The 24,632-nt window shown below is 38.0% G+C and overlaps 1 protein-coding gene across 1 annotated transcript in view; it reads left to right on the top strand.

The window, feature by feature from the left end:
- The window catches only part of VIPR2 (vasoactive intestinal peptide receptor 2), a 55,044-nt gene extending 31,029 nt beyond the window's left edge, over positions 1-24,015 (top strand). The window contains exons 5-13 of the mRNA XM_065627794.1: positions 2,259-2,356; positions 6,741-6,882; positions 9,762-9,912; positions 10,637-10,697; positions 12,918-12,987; positions 18,151-18,242; positions 21,286-21,415; positions 21,504-21,545; positions 23,179-24,015. Of these exons, the coding sequence (XP_065483866.1) occupies positions 2,259-2,356; positions 6,741-6,882; positions 9,762-9,912; positions 10,637-10,697; positions 12,918-12,987; positions 18,151-18,242; positions 21,286-21,415; positions 21,504-21,545; positions 23,179-23,352 (960 nt within the window). The 3' untranslated portion in view covers positions 23,353-24,015. The remainder of the gene's footprint in view (positions 1-2,258; positions 2,357-6,740; positions 6,883-9,761; positions 9,913-10,636; positions 10,698-12,917; positions 12,988-18,150; positions 18,243-21,285; positions 21,416-21,503; positions 21,546-23,178) is intronic.
- The last annotated feature ends 617 nt before the right edge of the window (positions 24,016-24,632 follow it).

Here is a 24,632-nt window from a genome sequence, read left to right as displayed (position 1 = left end):
TCTAAGCAGTATTGTGTGGAAACGGGGCTTGATGTGATTGCCTGAGCACAGGTATCTAGTGCCAGGTGACTCGCCGCTGCCATTCCAGCAAACAGGTCCCTTGTCACATCTGCCACGCAGCTGTCTTGGGTACCCCAGGGGCATCCCAGGTAGTACCAGATCACTCCAGTTAGGCAAGTAGGTCCAGTTTGTTCATTGTGTCAGGGGAACTTGCGTTGACCAAACAGTGATGTCTGCTTAAGGGTGAACTGAACGTCTCTCTTGACTGCGTTTTTTCATGTCTTGATTCTGTAATCAGTATCTCTGGCTGTGTAAGGAGGGGAGCTATATGTCTGTTGGGCAAACCTTTCGGTAACGTAAAATGTTGCGAGTGGGATCTTGGCAGATGAGAACATATCTCTATCCTTTCCTACGTGGTAATAAATTGTCATCCATGATAGCCAGCAAAGCTGTTTTTATCTCAAGGACTGATGTGAAATCAGCTGGTGCTACATCTGACGTGTTCATTCCAGTGTAGTGAGTTTGTATCTTCACTGTATTCAGTCTGGCCAACAAAAAAAAAGGCAATTTGATAACAGGGGTTTATTGCTTAGACATTTTATAGCTATTTCATTTTCCTTTACGTAGTTCAAAGGAGAATGAATATCAATGAGTTGAGATATTCTATACTGATGAGCAGACTGCACGCTCTAGACTTAGTGCGATTTAAGACATTTCAGACATTAAATGTAAAGGTGCTGATACGGCTTAACTGCATCATTATATGTGATAGTAAGATGTGTAGTATGCAATAGGGTAAATCTTTAGGTTTTACCACTTTAACCACTGAGGGACACCACTTTTTTTTTAAAAAAAAAAAAGGCAAGGGGTTTTTTTAGGATTTTAACTCAGGAACTTTCTTATGGTCTTTCCAATGGCACTGGAAACTTCATTCAGTCTATATTTTCCTTCTTTATTTCTGCAGTAAATGAATCTGATATAAAGCAAGCAAAACATGAAAATGCCAGAGCTGTTGTCGAAAAGGCCATCACAGCTTACTTTTCTAACTGAAAAAAAAATCCGTTTCCTGTGACAGCTCATATACCCCTTTTAGCTCCTGACAAACATGAGAGTTCCTATGAATACAAATAAGATTTATGGCAGTTATGTTTGTTTTATTTTTCACCTTTAACCATATCTGCTATAGTGCAGTTTCAAGATTCTGCATTTCACTTCACATTTCATTAGACCTTTACATATCTGTATAATATTTGCTAAGTGAATGTCCAGCTAATTTCATAATGAATTGGGATTGCTAAAGTGCCATAAAAATATATTAAGTGATTTGCTTTTCCTTTTGCTGTCTTAGTTTATTTAAAAGTATTGTTTCCTTGCTACTTTTTACAATGTTCGAGAAGCTGAGTAATATACCCATGTGCACTAAATATTGAAATTCTGTCTGTTATGCATAGCACATTTTATGCTGCTATTAAAAACTTTAAGTTCATAACATAGTAAAAAACTTTACAATTTAAATATTTTATCCAGCTTCAGTGGAAAATAACTTCAGTCTAATTACTTTGTTGCAGGCATAAATGAGCAGCTTAATTCTGAGTGTATTTAGCATTATTTTCCTTGATGTCATTCAGAATAGGTTTTAATGTAATATGTAGCTGGTAAATTTACAGATAACTGCAGTTAATCAGCAGACTGTGCACTTCAGTCTGCTTTCCTTCTGTTGAAAAATTTCCTTTCCAAGTTTTAGCAAATAACTTTACTAAGGAGAGAAAGGGTTGTTTGGGTCACAATTTAATAAAGTCTTTGAACATTTAGATTAGGAAATTAATGAGACTTAAACATGTTTTAAAATTAAACTCATGTATAAATGCATTACGGAGTACACTGGAGCAGAAGGACTGAGAGACTCTTTTTCAGAGATAATCCATTCTGTCAAACTGTGCCTCATTATTCCCAGTTTGATTGTGTTTATGGAAGTTGTTGAATCTGATATTTTCCTTAATCTCATTGACATTGAATAATCAGCTGAAATGGTACTAGCTTGTGTGTCTAAGTTTTGAGTTCCCGAGGCTGAATTTTCCACTGAGATCAATTGCAAAAATATGTTGGACTAAAGTTTTAACATTCTCTTACTGTAGAGCAAAGAGTGAAAATAATGCTTTTTATTTAGCTGTCAGAGCTCTTTAATGGAAAGTGGTATCATTTCACAGTCAATTTTACATATCAGTAAGTGATTTCTGCTTATACATTTTTCTGTGCAGGTCAACTTCTATGTAAGGGTGAAGGCAATTTACACTCTTGGACATAGCGTATCTCTGATTGCTCTTACAACAGGAAGTATAATTCTTTGCCTCTTCAGGTATGTATTTTTCATAAGTAAATATGAACAATGAGAAGACGTTTTAACTGTTGTCTTATTGCTCAGATGTTTAGGAAATGCGTCAGCTTTACACTTTTCTCAATTAAATAGCTGACAATAATGTAATGTAATTTTTGATTTTGTCATACTAAAAAATTTCAAAGCACTTTACAGATTTACAACCATTACAGCCCAAGTAAGAAAGAACAGTCATTTAGGAATATATATAAAGCATTTTCTATTTGATTATTAAAATCAACACCTTGAATTGCTCTTGAAAATTAGTAGGATGCTGGTCTGAACACTGGATGAGTGAGCAGCCAGATTTTGCAGAAGCTTCTAAGTCATCTCCAGGGGTACTGTAATCAAAGGTTATTGTTAATTTGTCCAAGTTGTACAGGAATGGATAATTGTGCTGAAGGATAGTGCTGGGTGTGCAATGTTTTTGTTAGTCAGTGTTAGGAAAGGCAGTACTGCCTGTTGGTTTTGCCTAGTTTCTGGAAGCTTTCTGAGACTGAAAGCAATCTCTGTCTAGTAAAAGAGATTGCAAAATGGTATTCTTGGTATCATAGCTTTTCTCAGTCTCTCCACCTTCGTGCCTTTATATATCATTTCTACATCTCTAAAAGAACAGCCTTTATATTCTCCATTATAAACTTAACACAACTTGTCTGTTCCACTCTGCACCATGAAAAACAAGAAAATGCATTGCTCAGATTGGGTAGAAAAGAAGTATATGTGATAAGTAGAGGACAGCATGTTGTTTGTCAGAGCCTCATTCCTCTGATGAACTATTCCTATAGCAAGCTCTGTAAGCCTTTCAGTCTGACATCAAATTTTCTCAATATTTAAATATTCAGAGACTATTCAGAGCAGATACATAACCCATAATTACATTCTGGAATATTTTTGAAAAAAAATAATTGAGTCACTCGTGGTTATCTTCTTTCTACCAGCAAATACCACAGGCAGACGGTGCATTTTCAAAACTGCTGAAACATAATAATGCATTTAAGACAGTGTGTTGTAGACATCTGAATGTTGTCCATCACCAGAAGTCAGTTATAACAAACAGATCAAGAATTTCAGAGGTGTACTCAAAACCTTCACTTTAAACATCCAAGTCGAGAACTCCCCAATCTCTCTGTTGAGTCAGTGGAAAGACCCAGGCTTTTTTTTTTAGGGGGGAACATATGGTCTTTTAAGTCTCCTCCTAAAGAAGCCTGTCCCCCTGTTAGTGACAGAGAGTGTAGGGGCTTCCTAACATAGTGAGTTGAATTAGGAACCCAAATAAGTTGTAAAAACACCCTATTCAATATTTAGATTCCCAAGCATGTAGCAAGCGGACAGTTATTATGGAAGGCTGCAGCTGAAGCAATTGTAAATTATCAATAATAGAAGTGAATGCAAATGGCTATGTGTGTATGTTTGTCTTTCAGGCATGTTGTAGGGCATCCTATACATTATGGTCCTTTTTAAGGACAGAGTTTGGAAAATAAAAATATTTCTGTAATTTTAAAATTTTTGCTACTCAGGTGGTAACACCTCCTATCCAAGTAACATACTTTGCCCTGAAAAGTCTCAGGGTTCTTTATAGAGAATGTCAATATACTGATTATAAAGATCAGTCACTCACTCCTGAAACACATTCAACTTTGAATGTAACCAGCAAACTTTCACCTTGCTGTGTTTAAAAAGGAGAACAAAGAACAACTTTTCTAAATGGAACTATCTGAAGGAGATTTGGTAGTTAAATGATGAGTTAAAAATTGGAAGTTATTAACTCAGTAGGGTTGTAAAAATCCTGACTTCATCTAGCAGAATTAGAATTTGAACTCTGGACATTAGTAACACAAGAGATTATTAAAATTGTGCATTGCTGGATTTGTATATGTATGCTTCAAATTATATTGCATTTAATCCTGAATATGTGCAGTATATGTAATAAAAAAAAAAACAACCATGGAATAATGTGGAGTTTAATTTAATTGTAGGTAATGTGTTCATGACAAGGAAGTGGAAATTCCTTTTTAAGTATTATGGCTTGACTTCTGCAGTCTGTTATATATTGTTTTGTACTGTCTGGCAGAACAGATACAGCCCCAGGGCTTTGCAGTTGTTCACAGGATCAGCCAGCAGCACATGAAAGGCAGAACTGTTGAGTGGGGAAAGGAGAGTTGTTTCTGAAAGGTTCCATGCAGTTGCAGTGTTCTGGTTTGCATTTCTTGCAAAGAACTGGACTTGATTTTAATCTGTACAGAAACATTATGTGGGTTCCCATTATTAATATCTGTAAAGGGCACATTCAGAAGCATTGTAAAAGGAAAAGATTCTATATCTGGCTAATCTTTTAATCTCAAAACAAAGACATAAAACATGAATATATGTAAATACAGTGCCAGACTAAGCTGACAGCATTTTTCAAGTTACTATGGTGCCATTCCCCACATAATACTCTATGTACTTATTATAATTAAAGCTAATTTTTAACCTTCCAGCACAATATTTTCCTGTTGGAGTTTCCCAATTTTTCAGGCACATTCATGCTTCTGCAAACTAAATTTATAAACAGCAAAGCTAATAATTTTCATTTTTTCAAAAGAAATCTCTTTACGCTTTCTTAGAATGCAAGTTTCTGTTTCTTCATTTTGAATGTCTGAGTTATAATATATCATAAAGTTTTAGAAAAGTGGAAATCAAAATTATTGAAAATTGAAATTTTTTTTTCAGATATTTTTAAAAAGGTTAGTTTGTTCCAACACACAATGAAAATAAATCATAGAACAGCATATTTCTGCATGACACCGACGTTCTAGACCTTACTATTGATCTTCTTATACTTCCTTCAGGGTTACTCCTGTATAACAAAACCTTTCAAAAAAATGTCAGTTTCTCTTATGTTTCTTACCAAGGAGAAAAATATGAATCTCCATCATTTCTTTAAGATGTGCTCTCGTGTGTCAACTGTCAGCAAACATCCCTCACATGGTAGTTTTGTACCATGAGGCACTCATACCAAAGGAATAAGCATGACAGCTGCTGTTCCGTTGTTACAGAACAGCATTTCTTTGTTATTCTGATTCACCATATATACCCAAAATAAAAATACTTTCTTGCCCACTACCTCATATATACTCAATATTTATTACTTCAGCTACTAAATGGGATGAAGAATTAATAATCTAAATTAGTTACTCAAGAAAAATATTTTCCTCCCATTTGCAGCTTGCATGTATCTCTGAATTCTATAGGAACATATGATGCAGTCCAACGTAATAGTGGTATTTCAGTTTTTCTCAGAACCTGTTTCAGCATAGCCACAGAACTCACTGGATTTTTGACAACTGCTTGAAGTTCAGCCTGGTATTATGTCCTTTGCCAAACCGGATGCTAGTAAGATGTATCAGTTATTTATTTCCCTATGCTCACTGTAACTGTCCTTGCTTTAGTAGTTTCAGAATAGATTATTTAGTGTTCTTCAGTAAAAATCAAATCACGACGAATACTTGGAAGCTACTGCTGCACACCACCATAACATCCTATTGCATCTTCATTCTTTTCATCACTCACACTTGCTAAAATGCCCTGGCTTCTGGCTTATTTCCAGGTGCAGTTCAAGGTCCTGGTTTTGACCAAATAATCCTCTTAGCAGTTTGATTTCTAGCAATTTGCTATTAAAAATTCTGTTAAATGGAAAGATCTTCAAGGGAATGTCTTTTAAGAGAAAAGCCTTCAACTTACAACTTGCTTCTCATAAGTACTCATTCACTTCTGTGGAATATTTAATTTGTCATTTGTTTGTCAGGTTTCCACATGGTTGCTGGACTGAAAAGGGGGTGTTATGTACCACTGGATAGAAAGGATAGGCAATCAAGTGTTTGAATGCATTTTTTAATTGTTCCTGCATAAACTCACATCACGGGATGAAAAGCCATTATATAGCAAAATGCAGGAGTTAAATAAAAAACTTTAACCAGAAAATAATAGGTGAGAGCATGTCTGAAATATATCCAGGATAATCAAACTTTTGTTTGCAAGACAAACACTAGGATGAGTGCACACACAGACGGATATCATAAACTATGTTTATTGTCAGCTTATGTTAAAGCATGGGAGAAACACCACTCGGATCTTTTGGCTGTGATACTGAAAAGGTGTGAGAGATACTTTATTTGTATATTTTGGACAGCCTATAACGATGATGAGGATATGATTATGATAAAAGAAAACAGCCAGGCAGCACTGACAGTGTGACGGAGGAGGAAAGGGCAGGCTCTTACTCAAGGTTCATGTTACTAAGAAATACAACAGGAGAGTAACAGAAGTCTGTTCAAGAGCTTTCTGTCTCAAAATCTAAAATGCCTGTTTTTAAATCTCTTCTTAGAAAACTTCATTGTACTCGGAACTACATCCATCTGAACCTGTTCCTCTCTTTCATTCTAAGAGCAATCTCTGTTTTAGTCAAGGATGATATTCTCTATTCCAGCTCCAACACAGCTCACTGTCCAGAGGATCAAACCTCATGGGTAATAAACCTCATTTGCTACCTGCTATAACACTGTTGTGTCATTACATTTTCCTCCCCAATCCTTTTAAATATTTAGGAATATAATGACTAGCAAAATGGTCTATTAGAAGCAGCCAAAGAAAGAATGTTGCAGCACAAGTAAGAGAAGTTAATGTCGTTTTGCATGTCTGTGAAGGGACAATACGTTATCTGCCAAAAGAAATCAAGACCAGCTATAGCTAAGAATAAATATGGCCAATGCATTAATCAGCTGGAAGAGTTTATGACAAGCAGGAGTGTCATCAGCTGGAAGTGTTCCTACAGCTTTAACAGGGATCCATGAATTGGACAGGTATCAATAAAGGGATATAAATGAGTCAGGGAATTAAATATTTGCAGGAGTTGTCTTTATTAACTCCTCTTTACTTTTTGGCTATGACAGAAGTGTTGTCATCTTCATTCTTGGCAAGCTAATATGTTTACTGCATTTTCATGCAGAGTTGTTAAAAAAAAATCTCAAGTCTTGCTGTTAAAAGACCACTATATGATATTTCTCATTCTCTGCCTCTGTTGTTTCAGTCAAAAGTGCTGCAAAACAACCCTACAGATACTGCTGACTAACTTCTGAATTTAATTTACTACAGTTTAAGTTTGTGAGAAAATATGGATGGAAGATATTTTTATATTGATGAAGTCATATTGTCTCAAAGCATAAAGTTCTTAGCAGTGACTACCAAGCTGTAGGTATGAATTTGTAATCTGGGATATTTCTAATGAAGACAAATAGGCTCAAAGTTAGTAGACCCAAAGTAGGCAAAGTAGTTAGGAGGCAGACTGCCAGGAGTAATCAAAAGCTCTTAGGTCCTTGAAAGATTAGTCAATGGGCTCCCAAATACTACTTGATTTCTGCAATTTCTTGTATTCTCCAGTTATTGGCTGCAAAACCTCATACTTTCCTATTTGGATATGTCCAGTTTTGTGGACTGTTGAGTAGTTTCTGTTGCATTACATGTTGCATTACATGTGGGATGATCTGAGGCCGGCTTGGCAAGGCCGTTCTGTCTTGCACTGGCTGGATGCTGCCTCACTGCATGGGGGGTTTGCCCCTTTTGTCACATGTGTGATGTTCCACGGTTCTGCTGCATGCACAGATGTCTAGAAGCACACAATTCAAAACGCAGTGTAACTAGGTCCTGGATCCTGATGACACAGAGCCATCCTTTTGGCTGACTCTTTACTGTGGATACCTTCCCTGTTCAGTGTCTGGAAATACACCTGATACAGGATTAGCTGCAAGCGGAAGGGAAAATATGTTGGTGCAAGATTCTGGTATGTGATTCAATAATATAGTAAAGGGGAGTATTGGAATTTAAAAGAGATTACAAAAATTTTAGACTTTTACTGCTAATCTGGTTGTAAGTCGTCATAAGCATAAATGAAATTTCGACTTGCATTTTGAAATGTTTAATTTTCTCCATATAATTTTCTGGCTCATTACTGGTCTGCAATGGATATCACTTCAGTGGGCAAAAAGTCCAGAGGTAAAATTAGTCTTACCAAATGAGACGACTGAATTAAGCAGTTTCTCTGTGCTTCTGTCTTTCTCACTGGACAGTTTGTCTCGTCTGTTTTAAGATTTTCTCTGGACATGCCTGTCTCTCTTCATGAGCTGTACAAGGAGCTAGCTGGCTAGCAAGTGGCTACCTTTTATGAGAAACCTTGCTTGCAGGCAGCTAAAATTAGGTGAAGCGAATTCAAGCCTTTGGATTCTCATTCAGTTACCTGTATAGGCATGTACACAGGCATCAGTATAGGTGTGTACGTTACTTGGGGTGCACTGAGATATCTGAGACACCAGAAGGGGCTGATGGATATACAGAAGTATCTCTAGGAGGTCTGTGTCCATCTGGCTTAGCAGTTGGTGCCTGGAGTCCCTGAGGGCATCTCACTTCATAACAGACACTTATGTTTAGACAGAGGAATCAGTCGCTAAATGAGTAAGTTACCTACTTAGGTATTTGGTGTACTTGGAATTTTAACAGAAACAGTGGAGGTACGAGCCATATTTAAAATGGGGAAGGGAGTACAGCAGGCAGAAATGAGAAGTTTTATTTAGTCCATCTTGTTTAGTCTGTTAAATTCACCATACCATCGCATTTCTTGGCTCAGTCTCAGCAGAAACATTTTTATATTCACTTCTCACATCCGAGATTCCTGATGGGAAGTACCAAAGTAGCAGCAGCCAGCACTGTAGAACATCAGCATCACAGACATCAAAAATTAATTCTGAAAAGCAGCACGCAGACTATAAATATATTGGGACTTCATTTTATGGTACATGCTTATGTGTTTTGTTAATTAAGAAACACTACAGCATTTTCTAAAAGGAAAATGTAATTTTAAAAAGTCCAGTCAAATTTTTCTTCTAAGTCTACTTACAGTCCTCATCATGTAAATTTTTTTTTTTCACTCCATTTCCCATTTAGCCTTGAAAAATCCATAAAGCAGTTTCTTTGTTAATTTTTACAGCTGAGATTTTATTATATTTATTAGCCACCCAGTAGATGATCATTTAATCTAATAGCCATTCATTAACTACCTATTGCAAATGTGTACATTTATGATAACCACCACCTTTTACAATATTTGTGCTATGAAGTTTTCAACATTTCTGAGTGAATTTGCTATGAGATCCATCTAAATGATTTTTTCATAATTGTCTTTTATATATACAGTAACATTTACATTGACTCGATTTGTTTAACTGAAGAAAAAAAAATTCTAGTGGACCTGGGTTACTAGTATGACATGGACAGTTAAGACCTATAGGATATATTAATAACAGAATAATACAATATCTTGCCTGCAACAACTTTGATCCCTGTTTTCATTTTTCAGATGGGGTGCAAGGCTATTTTGGTGTTTTTTCAGTATGGTGTTATGGCAAACTTTTACTGGCTCTTAGTTGAAGGACTTTACCTCCACATCCTCCTTGTGCTAATATTCTCCCCCAACAGACACTTCACAATCTACCTGCTGATTGGATGGGGTAAGAACATCAATTCTTCAATAATATTCTTTGTGCTGTATGTACGTATTAGTCAGGTTCAATGTTTCATACCAAGGCAGTCGTGCCATTTCTGTTGGATGACTCCTCAGACTCGCTAGTTCCTCAGTTCAACTCCAGCTCCAGCTGCTGAACCATGGGCTATTCTGTGCTATTTGACTTTTTAAAAAGCACAATAATATTGTCTATCTGGTTTTAAATATGTTATTCCTTTCATTTCCAGAAAGTGCAATGATATTCATATGGAGCACTTTAAAGCTTCTAGTAAAAGGTGGTCATACAACATTTAGGTATTGCTGGGAAATGAGAATAATCCAGTGCGTGGGAGTGGTTCCTTATGAAATGATTTACACTTCGGTTTTATATTGTAGTCCTTGGAATTGCATTGGGAATGCACAACTTGTATCTGTCTCCTGGTAGGTCACTCTGACAACTTGAAAGAAACCTAAGAAAGGCACGTTCTTCGTGTATTAGTCATTACAGCTACATTTTTATAAGAAATAACCCCACTTCCCTGCAGTCTTTGTTTGTAACACATTGCTTACATGACGTGGCTCATCAGATGGGTCTCTCCCTCCATTCAATAAACTGTTTACTATATGCTATATATTTGGGGAATAATTGGTTACCAGCAGGCTAAACTTTTTTTTTGTTTGTGAACTTGTATTTTTGTGGTCATCCTCTAAACTTCTTTGGGTTTTTTCAGGAATTCCTACCATATTCATTATTACATGGACAGTGACACGAATCATTTTAGAGGACACGGGGTAAGTGTATGGGGGAGAGAAAGCTTAAAGCCTCCAACTGTGCCCTTGCAATCCTTGCCTTGGATATGGTGGTGTTCACACGTGGCTGGTTTGCAGTTCTGAAGGGAGCGAGCACAGAACTGAAATTCCAGATAACGGCAATAAAGGGGCAGGTGTTGAGGAGCTCTTCAGCGCGCTGTTTATGCTTGTTATTTATTTGAAAAGCTCTAAGGGCAGGAGAGGGCAGAGATAGGTTATGACTAATGTTTGATGACACCAAGCTGGGAGGAGTGGCTGACACGCCAGAGGCTGTGCTGCCATCCAGAGACCTGGACAGGCTGGAGAGTTGGGTGGGGAAAAATTTAATGAAATATAACAAGAGAAAATGTAGAGTCTTGCATCTGGGCAGGAACAACCCCAGGTTCCAGTATAAGTTGGGGAACAACCTGTTGGAGAGCAGTGTAGGGGAAAGGGACCTGGGGGTCCTGGGGACAGCAGGATGACCATGAGCCAGCACTGTGCCCTTGTGGCCAAGAAGGCCAATGGCACCTGGGGTGGATTAGAAGGGGGTGGTCAGTAGGTCAGAGAGGTTCTCCTGCCCCTCTACTCTGCCCTGGTGAGACCTCATCTGGAATATTGTGTCCAGCTCTGGGTCCCCCCAGTTCGAGAAGGACAGGGAACTGCTGGAGAGAGTCCAGCGCAGGGCAACGAAGATGCCGAAGGGAGTGGAGCATCTCCCGTGTGAGGAAAGGCTGAGGGAGCTGGGGCTCTTTAGCTTGGAGAAGAGGAGACTGAGGGGTGACCTCATTAATGTTTATGAATACGTAAAGGGTGGGTGTCACGAGGATGGAGCCAGGCTCTTCTCGGTGACAACCAATGACAGGACAAGGGGCAAATGGTAGAAACTGGAACACAGGAGGTTCCACTTAAATTTGAGAAGAAACTTCTTCACGGTGAGGGTGACGTAGCCCTGGAACAGGCTGCCCAGGGGGGTTGTGGAGTCTCCTTCTCTGCAGACATTCCAACCCGCCTGGACACCTTCCTGTGTAACCTCATCTGGGTGTTCCTGCTCTGGCAGGGGGATTGGACTGGATGATCTTTCGAGGTCCCTTCCAATCCCTGACATTCTGTGATTCTGTGATTCTGTAATGTTACCCCTCGAGACCCACATTTAGAGCTGTGTGCTTTGGAAGTCAAAATAATACTTAAAATAGTGGGGGTCCTTGGGTCCAGTGCTGCTGTGTAGTATGATGCTGGGTATTCTAATTTGTTAACTAGCAATGCAAAAGATTGTAATCTAGATAACTTTGGATATATCTAAATTACATTCCCAGAAGTGAAGCAATGCGATGTAAACGTATGTAAAACGCAGGTAGTCAGGTAAAACTATGACTAACTAGGGCTAGGCCTGGCTCCTGGCTTGGGAAGAGGAATTGAAATAAGAATTTTGTAGGAAGATCAGACTTGATGCTCCTGTTGGCGCCATGGAGTGGGAGAACATTCCTAGTTAGTGACACAAATGGTTTTCACACTCCTTTTTTTTAACCTGACTTATATTTTTCAATTGATTCTGCAATTAAACTGAAAAATTGTGTCCTACAATAATTTCTAAGTTTTCTTTGCAAGACCTCTAACATGTAAACCGAAGGCTAACTCCTTTTTCCTTTGGCACTGTGATCACAGTTAGAGGAACTCTGAAGGTTACTGCCCTTGCTTAAGATGAATCTTTCAGAGCACTCGTTCTCAGAGTATTTGGACAAAAAGTGCTGAGCTCGCAGTGAAAATTAAATTTTCTTTTTTTCAGACAAAGTTTCAGGTTTGGTCTCACATTTTTCTAAACCAGTTCCAGCCATCGGTAACCTAAATATCCCACAGGAATTATGTAATTTCAGTTGTAGCTGTCGGTTGCTGTAGATCTTCCTGCTACTCAGAGGCTGGTGTGAAGAGTTTATTGGAAAAAGTGTCCTTACACAGTGAAAATAAGCTGGGTTTACCTACCAACCAACCTCCTCCATGATGTCTAATGGTACAGTGTAGTGTGCCTAATGTTGTGGCTGATTTGCATAAGCATATTAAAACCAGGGTAATAAAATTAAAAGCAGAAGATTGAATGCCAAATTCTAGGCTAGAGCAGGCATTATTTCAGTGTGCTTTGACTTGTATGTAAGAAATACTTCTCTTCATAGGTTTTAGTTGCCAGATGATATTAATATCAACATCATTTTCCCTCTTTTTTTATAGTTGCTGGGATACAAATGAGCATGGTGGTCCCTGGTGGGTTATACGAATACCAATTTTAATTTCTATTATAGTAAGTAAACTTTGAAGCATGAATTATAGATCAGTTCAGCATTGTGCAGTGCATATAGCTATTATTCTTTGCTGCTAGTTGCAGATAGACGAGAATTCTGTTTTAATGAAAAGAAATTGCACTGTAGGAGAAATGTTAAACAGATGCCAAGGCCATTAAAATTTGTTGCCTTCAAAATTTATCTGCCTCCTATTAAATGAACAATTTCTTTTATTTGTATGTTGTTCTTTCCTTAACATCTCTCCTGTTTATGAGCCTGGGGGAAGCAAAAATCTAATTATACTTTTCAATGAATCGCAGATTTGATTTTGCATGTAAATAGATAGCCCTGCAATTGAGAATCTGACATTATTGCAGCCATAAAAAACTACGACTGTGTATATCTTTCTTTAATTGGTAGCTTACTGGGATATATATTGAACATGAAGTATTTGCAAACCAATATCATTTGAGAATGTTTCATTGGGCTTTTCCTATGTGGAACTCATTAGAATTACTGGAATAGCATAATAAAATTCCTATTCATTGTGCAATTCAGTTTGGACATAATATACTGTGGTTTTATATCTATTTCTGAAAACAGTCAGAGTGTAAATGAATATATTTCAGATACACTTGCCTTATTTTTAACATTTTAGTCAGAAAAATTAGGACATTATTAGATTACACATTTTAAGAGTCCACATTACATTTGGGCTTGCCTGCTGAAAATTATTTTGAGAGAACTTCCTATCATCTTCATCAGAGTGAATTCTACAGTGTGTAAAGAGAAAGCAAAGTAGGCATATGTGTGAAGTGACATAAAGTAAGGACTCACAGAAAAGATGATTTACAATATGAAGAAATGGGCATTCAACAGAACTACAGCAGGAAGGTAATGCATGAACCTCAAAGGAGCTGGAGAATGGGCGATGGTCCAGAGTGAAGAAAATATGCTGAAAAATAAAAGCAAAACAAACCAGCTGGTGTTTACAGAAAGATGAATGTCTGTTCTCTGGATGTTCAATTTAAACAGCTGATAGGCAGCTGAGACTTCATGTGGCAGAAAGCAGTGCTTCTCCTAAGTCCTAGACCTGGAAACAGAAGTTATCCAAGTCCTCATTGGCAGACTTACATTTCAGCTGGATCTTAGCAAAGACTGGGAAGGAGTTGGGAGTTATGAAAACGGAGAACTAGTCAGTCAGCAAGTCCAGTGTATCGTAAAACATGGAGCAGAATCACTGTTTGAGGCAAATGAACAGTCGTTCTTTTTTTCTTTAATGGCTCTATTACTGATTTGATACAAAGGGCTTGTAAGATACAGGGAAATATTTTGCAAATGACCTTTTTTGGTTTACCAGGTGCACATGTTTAGGATCTGCTATCTCCTTCCAGATGTGTTTCTTCACTTAAACAGCATGTTTTAGATTTGAGGGCAACTAAAGAGGGCCAAGTGATTCTGCAGTGTGAACTGTGTGAAGCCGGTTACTCCTCTGATTAGATGATTCTTCAGCTGTTTGATCAACTGCATTTTGCATTCAAGAAGTTAAGTTGTGAAAGGGAGTTATAATAGCAGTGATACTCACCCGTTCCTGCTGGATAAGTAGCGTATCTTACTGGAGCACCAAATTACAACCAGCACATTCATTGTGACAGCTAGGATGCCGTGCAAACTTACCGCTGTGCAAAGGAGAGCATGCATTCACAGAGCTAGTGAAATGTCACATAAAATTCGTCATTGTTGAGTGAAAAACACTACGTTCATGGGAACATAATTTTTAATATACATACACCATAATGAGCCTTAACACTTCCTGTCACCTTCTAGAAAAAATAGAAGTTGAAGATTCAAACCTTTGAATAATGAGTTTAGTGCTGCCTGCCATTCAGCAGTGGAAAGAGACCATTGCAAATTCTTTGGACACCTGTCGTGAAAGAGACATGATGTTTCTCAATAAAAGTATGAGGTACTTATGTCACACGGTGCCTTCAGTCTGCTCGGGAGTGTAGCAAGACAAGACTCACAGAGAATGGTGACAAGGGTGATCAGCAATAACAAATGACTTCAGCAGTAGGAAGGACATCTGTGTAAGTCATCGATGAGGTGAACACAGGAAAAATCTGAAAGAAGCTGAATTTCAGGAGAATAAAGGAGAGCAGAACACCTAAGCTGAGAACTCTCATTGACTGTCTCATAATGGCATGAAAGGGAAGCCCAGAGTATGGCTGATATGGAAAATCTTTAAGAGGAAGAAGAGTGAAGAAAATACGAGTAGAATAGAGCCTGCTTGTGAGGATGGTGCCATGAATATGCTTTAGAAAGACAGAGGGAGTCAGGCAAAGGTTTTAAAGAACAATAGTTTAACTGTGTTTGATTTAACAGGAAATCTGCTCAGTCTTCATGCCTTATTCACTGTCTTCCATCAATTTCTGTGTTAACTGCAAACATTTCCACTGCTTTCTATAAGGTTATTATCCAACAGTAAACAGTATTGTGAAAGTTCTGAAGTCACTTCTCAAAATGGGGGTGGCTTCTGTTAACTCAGTATGTCAGAAACCTTCCCTGGTGTCTTCTCCTGGCAATTTTGGCTTGAGATAAATTATTTGTCAGGCTTCCACACTTCGAACCGTGCATGTTTCAGAGTTATTTAATTGGGAGTGACTATTCCAAAGAGTTAATGTGGTGTTACTCATATTCACCATTTAGCAAATGCCTCCACAGCTGCCTTCTCCATGCCTCCACTTGCATAAGCTGCCCTCATTTGGGCAGGAGTGGTGTTCGGGTGGAAACAGGACTTCTGTCACATCAGAGTAGCTGAGAAATGTTTGTCTTGTTATCTCACATTGCAGCGAGTGTAAGGGACTAAAGAGCAAGAAAGAAGCAAAGTGAAGACACTTTAAATTATACATGCCCAGACAATGTGTTTAGACTCAAAAACTTATTGTCCGAGGAAGCCAACCAGAAGAAAAGAGTACCAGCAGCATCGTACTGTTAGTCCACTAAAGAGGCATCATTTGTTGTCACTGTCTTGCAGTTTCTCTGGATTCACATTATTTTCTCATTTTCCTGTTCTTAGATGTTCATATACATATTCTATTCTATGATTTTATGGGACTGAAAAGCTACAATACTAAACATAAAATTCCAGGGCACTATTTCTTTCATATTTTATTGAAATATTCTGTTCTAAATCAGATATATCCTTTAAAGGATTTTAACAAATGATCAATAATAATCTTAGATAGATTAATTCAGAATTGTAGTAATTCAGTGGCAGTGGCCACCTTTAGATTCTTAATACCCAGTTTCAGCTGGCTGGATTCACAAGCTCAGTAGTGCCAAGGACTCCAATCAAGAATGTATGTTTTTCATTAATCCAAGGTTGCGCTTACAGACAGAAGGGTATGTGTTTGAAAACAGACTTAAAAGTAATACATGAGTGTCAGTCAAGAATATGGGTCACCGAGTGTAGTTTTGCAGATGATTTGATGCTTCAGAAACCAAACAGATAACAGTTTATTCCATTACAGTAGGAGCTAGTGATGCCTGTGAAGAAGTTATTCTGCCAGTCCTTTTGCAAATAGAGAGTAAAGATTTTTTTTCCTTCTCCTATTTTGTGGCTAAGAAACATTAAATTAAAGCTCTCTCCTTGACCACTAATACTGGCTTCGGTGCATATCGCAAACTAAATGTATATCCCTTGGTCTGTACACTCTGCTGTGGTAAGTCTGTAGACACGATCAGCAATAACAGGCTTCTGCCTGTTACTTTTATAGGAGACTTCATCGTGGAAAACTTCTAAGTCATCATCTGCATGAAAAATGTATGTTAAGTTCAGTAAATGCATATATTTTCTAACATTTCTAATTTTCCTAATTTTTTATTTAATACCTGTCAGTTCCTGTCACTTCCCTTCACCTGTCATTTCTAACAAATTATTAAATACAGAGGGGCATGAAGTTGCAATGACCATAGTTTATTTATTAACCTCACAAATTGTGGTGGGTATGTCAGAGAAGACACAGACATTCATTGAAGCTGAAAAGCTTACAGCCCAATTGTGGAAAAAGAAGAGTTCCAACAATACATCAAGGCAGAGACTGCAGGTTTATAGCAGTGAGGCAGGCACCATCTGGTTGGGTAGCAAACCTCCTGGTTCTGGGCTTTGAGATGGCATTAGTTAAAAACAATAAAATGCTCATTTTCACAGTGACAGAAATTTTTCTCTAGGTTGATTTCTTCTGAAATGTGTGCCTTTGATGCAGCTGTTTATGTAGCTGTAGTTTTTAGCTCACATTGCTGTGAAGGTGTGGATTTGAAGTGTTCCCTCCCTTTAGTATGGGCATGATATATTTAGTGTGTGATTTTCTATACCACACCAAATAGTTCAGCACCAGAAGGGCTGTTGAACACAAGATGCCAAAAGCCAAGGATGATGAAATAATGCGAGCGAGACGTAGGATCTACCGAGCTTTATACTTCAGTTTGCTAGATTGACCAGGGTCTGATAGTAACTTTTGTTATGCATGTGCCTTTCCATTAAATAAAACCTGAAATAAAATAATACTGCTGTTCTATGTCAGAGGGCCATCACAAGAATTAGACTGCAGGGATTCAGTTCCTTCAGTGATAATATCTCCATCAATATCCATGACGGATGCCTGTGAGAGGCCCTTTTAATGCTTGATTGAAGTGGACAGATCACCTGTGCAACAATCTCTTTCTGTCATTCAGAAAGAAAATATTAAAAGTTAAGGCAAGAGAGAATCAAAACTCTGTATGGGACTCACCTTTTCCTTGGGCTTCCAGTCACGAATTCACATGACAATTTAGGACAATGCTTGATTGCACCAAATCACATCCGATGTCCCATCCTGCTAGGAAACTTGTCTTAAGCTGAGATTTTGCAAGGAGGGCATTTCTGGGTGGGGACAACTGGGGCTTTCAAAGGCTTTTGCCAGCCAGACTAGAACTGGTGGCCATGCAAAAGGGTGCTGGACATAACAAACCTGGTGAGGCCAAACACAGGCAATAGGTTTAACCATGTAGAACTCGGTGTTTTCTGGCAGGAGGTACACAACACCCACCGCTGAGCTGATTTGTCTGACTTTATAAGCATTTTTTTTGTGCTGTGTATTGAGCAGAGTGGGCAGAAATAACCATTATATTGGTTTTCTTTTCAGGTGAATTTTATACTTTTCATTAGTATTATAAGAATCCTACTGCAGAAGTTAAGATCTCCAGATGTTGGAGGAAATGACCAGTCACAGTACAAGTGAGTTGTATTTCTAGATATTATACACAGAACCAAAATAACCTCTGTAAGATTTCCTCTGCTGAAACCTACTACCAACAACTGCTGTGAAACTATAATTGCATTTAATTCGGAAGTACTTTTAGATGTGGTTTAATAAAGATTTAATCACTATGATGAAATAGAGATAAACATAAATTGTACATCAAACAAAATTTATTTTAAAATATGCAATTTCATAAAGACCAACAAACTATTTTCTTGTACTATTTACATATCTTATAAGAGCTGGAAAGAAGTTATGTTATTCCCAAAAAGTAAAAAGTGAAATACAATATTTTAGGTTCATTTAAAATAGTATCTTTATTTTCTTAGAGGAAAACAAATGTTTCTGATGTAGATCAACTTCACTTGTTTAGGCTTTCTTCTTTCATGTTTTGGTTTGAACATCAAATCCAGACATTCATTGTTTCCACAGCTTTAGAATCAAGGAGTGTTGGGATGCAATTTAAATACATTGCTAAAATTGGATTTGTTCCTTATTATATTGCCATGTCACTTGTTGTTTATTACAATAGCTGCTGGATACTGTAATTCAGAATCAAGAGTCTGTTGTAATAGGTCTTATGTTAAAGCCCAGATATAGACAGAGAATTTAACACTTCAGGATGTTAATATGATATTTCAATGATAAATCCTGACATGAACACTGAAAATTCAAAACCATGCAAATGGCCTTTGAAAATGTGCTCCTGGATAACACCTCTTCTTCATTTCAAAAATACTGAATTCCTGTCCTAAAAGCAGATAATACATGGTGTGCTAAAGTAAAGCATATCTTTAAAGCCAAAAGAAGTAGGACTTCAAGTGTTTTGTAAACACCATGACACATTAAATGCAAAAAGAGAAGAATGCTGATGTGCCGTGGAAAAGGTGGCACAAGTAGGTTGACATAAGGCTTTTCCTTGTAGGGCCACAAGTGTCCTTTTTGTGTTTTCTGCTTGAATTAACTAAACATATGGGAGAACTGAATCAACCTAGATGAAATTATGCAGTTACCACATTATTATTTAGCACAATGACCAACCTATGGGCTGGAAATCCCCTCAAGTTTACTCCTTGTGATAGGAACTTTACTTTGGTTTCCGTGTGGTATTTATGCATTGTAGGAAAATGAGGCATTCCCTTCCTATCAGTCCCATAGTTTTCCACAGTTTACTGTAGCACTTCATTGTAAAAACTGTTCATTAATAGCAACCTTGTCCTTCATTATCCAGCCCTGTGAATTCGTTGCTTTTAGCATTTGATTGCCTGATTAAGTTTGGATTGGACGGTCTTTAGCTGATACCCATGAGAACAGTAGATTAACCTCCTCAAGAAATACTGCATCTACAGAGCAAATTAAAGGTCTGGAAAGCTCGTTATTCAAAATGAAAATGCATTTTCTAAAATGCAGAGAAGAATAGGCTATTTTATCTGTCCCTTTCCTTCACTAAAACATAAGTGCAGTATAAAGAAAGTAACATCAGCTAGACAAATATTATTAAAACAAGAATGGAGTGAAAGTGAGCAAGGAGTCTAAAATGAATACTACTCTTGCAATTCACCATTTTTCTTCCCTTCTTCTCTCCCTCTTGCTTGTACCTGGTTCCATCCTTTTTGCTGCTCGTTTTACTTTTGCAGCGGGTAAGGTTAAGTTCAAATAAAATCAGTTTTCCATTTCACTTTGGAAACTGGGAAATTTGCTGCCGTCATCATCTCCCCTAGTTGCAAATGAATTTCTTCTGCTAAGGAAATCCTATTTGCCCCACTTACTGGTATCACCTTTAGATGTGAGTGTTTTACTATTCTTGAGAAACTTTGCTGTCAGAACTGATTTTTTCCACATAAACAGATGCAGCCTCTGGGACTTTATGGACAAAGCAAGGCCATGAAGACTGACACAGGAAAAATGAAACTGCCTGAAATACCTTGAGTTTTCTGTTAAAATAGGTGAATTCATGACAGCATCATTTCATTGTTGAATCAAGTTATATTCACTGAGACAGTGATTAACTATAGGACTCAACATTATAACTTCTTGAATTTTATCTGATACCAGACATCCATAATCATGCATGACTGGCCCTGCATAATATATTAAACTGATGTTATTAGAGTGAAATAAGTGACAGATAAGGGATAATTGGCAATTCATCATTTCAGTGGTTTCACAGTTTGTCAGAGCTGCTCTGCTTAATAATTAAACTTCTTCCATAACTTCAGTAGTGTCTTGTGGTAAAATGTATTATGTAATTGACATTAAACATTAGTTAATGGTATATGCTTAATACCATCGGTACAGTTACGAGATTTTAGTATTTGGGGATAAACCTGAAATGACTCATGAAAATCTCACAATTGAGATTATTCTGGGTTACATTTCCTAGGTACCATTTGCATACTGTGTATGTGCAATGTACGGACTCGCCATACAGTTGCTCATTTAAAGGAAATTAATTAATTTCAAGAGAGAGATTTTAGATTTTACCTCCCAGAGGATCTGTCAGTATGTCTTTGGAGGAAGGCGTTATTCCTTTCTATTCTAGACCCTTTATGCCAGGTAAAAAATGTCTTGTGAGATCTGATGGCAGCTCACACCAATTTGCTGAATGCGGTCCCATGGAATAATGCAGTAAAACCTCTCCCCAAAACCTGTGCCGTGAAACCAGGCTGGCGGCTGGATGTGCATCAGAGAGACAGAGCAGAGAGCAGGTCCTACACGCTGCTGCTGTCCAGGGGGAAACTGAAAAATGCTCTTTTTGTGCTGAGAGGCCCTGCAGCCTTTTGCTGGCTTTTGGAAGAGTGTGAGGTCAGAAAATTCAAGTATAATGTTGAATTGCACACGTTAATTGATGAGGTTACTATTTGGCTAATCTCATAGCAAGCCTGAAACACAATTTGCAATAAATGACTCTTACTAAGACTGTTTATAAATCTGAAGTCGTATGAGGTTTATGTAAACGACACTGCGTATTAGTAAAACAAGAGCTTATCATTAACTCCAGCTTTTTTATTTACCCAGGAGACTTGCAAAATCCACGTTGTTGCTTATTCCATTGTTTGGAGTTCACTACACAGTGTTTGCTCTGTTCCCTGACCGCAGTTCCAATAATTATAAAATAATCTTTGAGTTGTGTTTGGGATCTTTTCAGGTAAATTTAAAAGTTTTTATTGAAAACAAGTTTTATTGACCTAGGTGGGTGCTGCCTACTAACTAAGGAATATTGTCTTTTTTTCCAGGGGTTGATTGTTGCAGTCCTGTATTGTTTCCTGAACAGTGAAGTAAGTCTCACCTTTCCTACTGAGGATGTTAAATATTGTTTTCAGCCCCTATAATTCTGTTCTGATACATTAAGCTGTTTTAGAAGGATGTTTGCATTCCTATCTATAGAATAAATATGTGGCAGTTTCTACACAACAGGAGAAATTAGTGTATTTGGGTGAAGAGTTAAGAGCTGTTTGAAATCTAATTCCTTGCAAACCGAGGTGTTAGTAAATGTGTCTTCTGTGATTTAACATGAATCTAATTCTAGCTCTATCACAAGCAATGTGGATTGTGCAAGTGAGGTGCAGCAAGTCTAGAAATTTATCCAAAACTTGAAACACCATTTAACAAGTGTTTAGGGGTAATCTGCCAGAACAGCAGCAGATTTTCAGAAGTGCTCAGCATGTAGCAGCTCTCCTAATCTCAGCTGAGGAAGATGCAAATAATTCCTTTCGGTGTCAGGCAATTTTTAAGGTAGAATATACATGAAACAGCATGCAGTGTCTGACAGGAGGAATCTGTCTGAAGAAGACGATTGCACAGGGAATCGACATGCAGGTGTCCTGAGTGCTATTCTGGTCTTTCATATTCATGAGATGCCTGCGTTTGGGCTAATCATTTGACTCTGTGCTTTAAGTACATGTGATTAACAGCTAGATAGCAAAAGCTAATGTTGCAGCACAAGTGATACGTAACTGATTTTGAAAGTGGCCTTGGGACATCTCCTCAGACAGTGTAGGCATAGTCTTCACTTCAGTTTTGTAATCTTTGATTTGGTATCCTAGAGGGAAGGGATGCCATCCAGAGGGACCTTGACAGGCTTGTGGAGTGGGTCCATGTCAACCTCATGAAGTTCAGCAAGTCCAAGTGCAAGGTCCTGCACCCGGGTCAGGGCAGTCCCCAAAATCAGGGATGAATGGATTGAGAGCAGTCCAGCAGAGAAGGACTTGGTGATACTGGGGGATGAACAATTGGACATGAGCTGGCAATGTGCACTTGCAGCCCAGAAGGCCAGTCGTATCCTGCATTGAAAGCAGTGTGGCCAGCAGGTCAAGCTAGGTGGTTGTCCTTCAGTACAAGAGTGACGTGGACCTTTTGGAGTGAGTTCAGAGGAGGCCACGGAGGTGATCCGGAGGCTGGAGCAGATCTCCTGGGAAGAGATGCTGAGACAGCTGGGGTTGTTTGGCCTGGAGAAGAGAAGGCTCCAGGGAGACCTTATTGCGGCCTTTCAGTATAAGGACTGGGGATTACAAGGAAGATGGAGAAAGACTTTTTAGCAGGGCCTGTAGTGACAGGACAAGAGGGGACAGTTTTAAAGTGAAAAAAGGTAGATTTAGGTTGCAAGTAAGGAAGAAATTTTTTCTATGAGGGTGATGGAGACACTGGAACAGGTTGCCCAGTGAAGCTGTGGATATTCCAGCACTGGAAGTGTTCAAGATCACGTTGGGTGAGGCTTTGAGCAACCTGATCTAGTGATAGATGTCCCTACCCATGGCAGGGGGGTTGGACTAGGTGATCTTTAGAAGTCAGCCCAAAACGTTCTATGACTCTGTTCCTAGAGGTCCCGATTTGACAGCAAATAAACGCGGAAAGGTTCCTCCCATAAAAGAACATTTTCAGTTCATGTTGTGCATTTCCTTTTTAACACAGGTGCAAGGGGAGCTGAAAAGAAAATGGCGGAGTTTGTGCTGGAAGCAGACAGCAGGCAGAGATTACAGATTCCACAGCTCGTCCATTTCTCGAAATGGATCAGAAAGCGTTTCTCAGCTCCACCGGAATTCAAGGGCTCAGTCATTTATGCAGACAGAGACCACCATGATATAAATCAGCTAGTTGCCCCAGGACATGAAAAACTGTGGGATATATCATTCATTATGCAGCTTGATGTGATATTTTATAAAATGTACAGTTCAGTGCTTTGCTTTTCTACATGTTGGTATTTGGGAAATTGGTTTGTGCAACCAACTAGTTAATAACAGAGAGGACTGCCCCATGGATGCTTTCTGGGTTTTCTGGAGGTTTTTTAATGGTATCCATATTCATTCTGATGTTCTGTTGCCATTTACGAGCCGTAACTATACAAAAACTCATTTACTATAATGGTCCGTTTACCCTCCAGCATGTCTACAAGATAGATGTATGGTATCCTGTTCAATGCAGACTGCTTTGGTACATGCTGAAAAGGCGGAGATGGGAAACAGGAAAATTTCTTACACTTTATTTATACTTTAGGAAAAATTTATTTCCTTGAGCATTTGGAAATTCTCTCCTAATTATGGAAAATGAAGTAAAAATAAAGAAATGTAAGAATATAATTAACCACACTGGGAGTTTAGTGTGCTAATCCAGGAAATTGTTAGCATTATTTATACAGAGGGGAAAAAAGTTAGTACTTCTTGGCTAACTGTATAGATTTCAGGTTACAGAGTTTTATTCCAATCCTGTTTTTCCTTTCAGAAGTGCTTGGGTTTATGTTTAGGTGCAGAAAGTAGGGCTACCTTTGCAGTCCATATAGAACAGGCTATGTAATAATTTTGACTAAAACATGAGCATTTTCCAATAGTGCGATTGCAATCACCAGTTGTTCTCTTCTGTTTAAAATCAAAGAGATTTGTGTTGATCTTTTGTTAAACAATTTTCTGAAGAGGTGCTTTATTGCTAGAGCAGTCTGGCCTAGGATAAACAGCCTTGGATAGCATATTACCCATTGAAAGTAGCATTTTTATATAATATTTTCACTGAAATATGTCCCTAGAACTACATATTTGGCAGCTAAAACAAGGAATATTGCAATAAAGTTACAACTCCCGTTTAAGGAATAATGTAAATTCTTTTAGCTTAGTTTTATTCTGTATCTCTCTGAGCTGATTTAAAATTTAATCCTGACCATGACTCCAGCAAAAAAAACATTAGACGGGATCCCTAAAAATTACCATAAAAGGCATAAATAGAAGGCATTCTCAACAACGCCAAGGCTCTTATGGAGCCATTTTGTAAAAAAAAAAGACATGGAACTGACAGATTCTTATAAATATATACAGAACATTTGCACTCTTTAAAAGAAATAAACCAAATGATGTTTACTTCCCATGTCAAGTTTAACC

Source organism: Caloenas nicobarica, chromosome 2 (assembly GCF_036013445.1).
Source record: "Caloenas nicobarica isolate bCalNic1 chromosome 2, bCalNic1.hap1, whole genome shotgun sequence".
Classification (NCBI taxonomy): Eukaryota; Metazoa; Chordata; class Aves; order Columbiformes; family Columbidae; genus Caloenas; species Caloenas nicobarica.
This window is presented reverse-complemented; position numbering and strand designations above follow the sequence as displayed.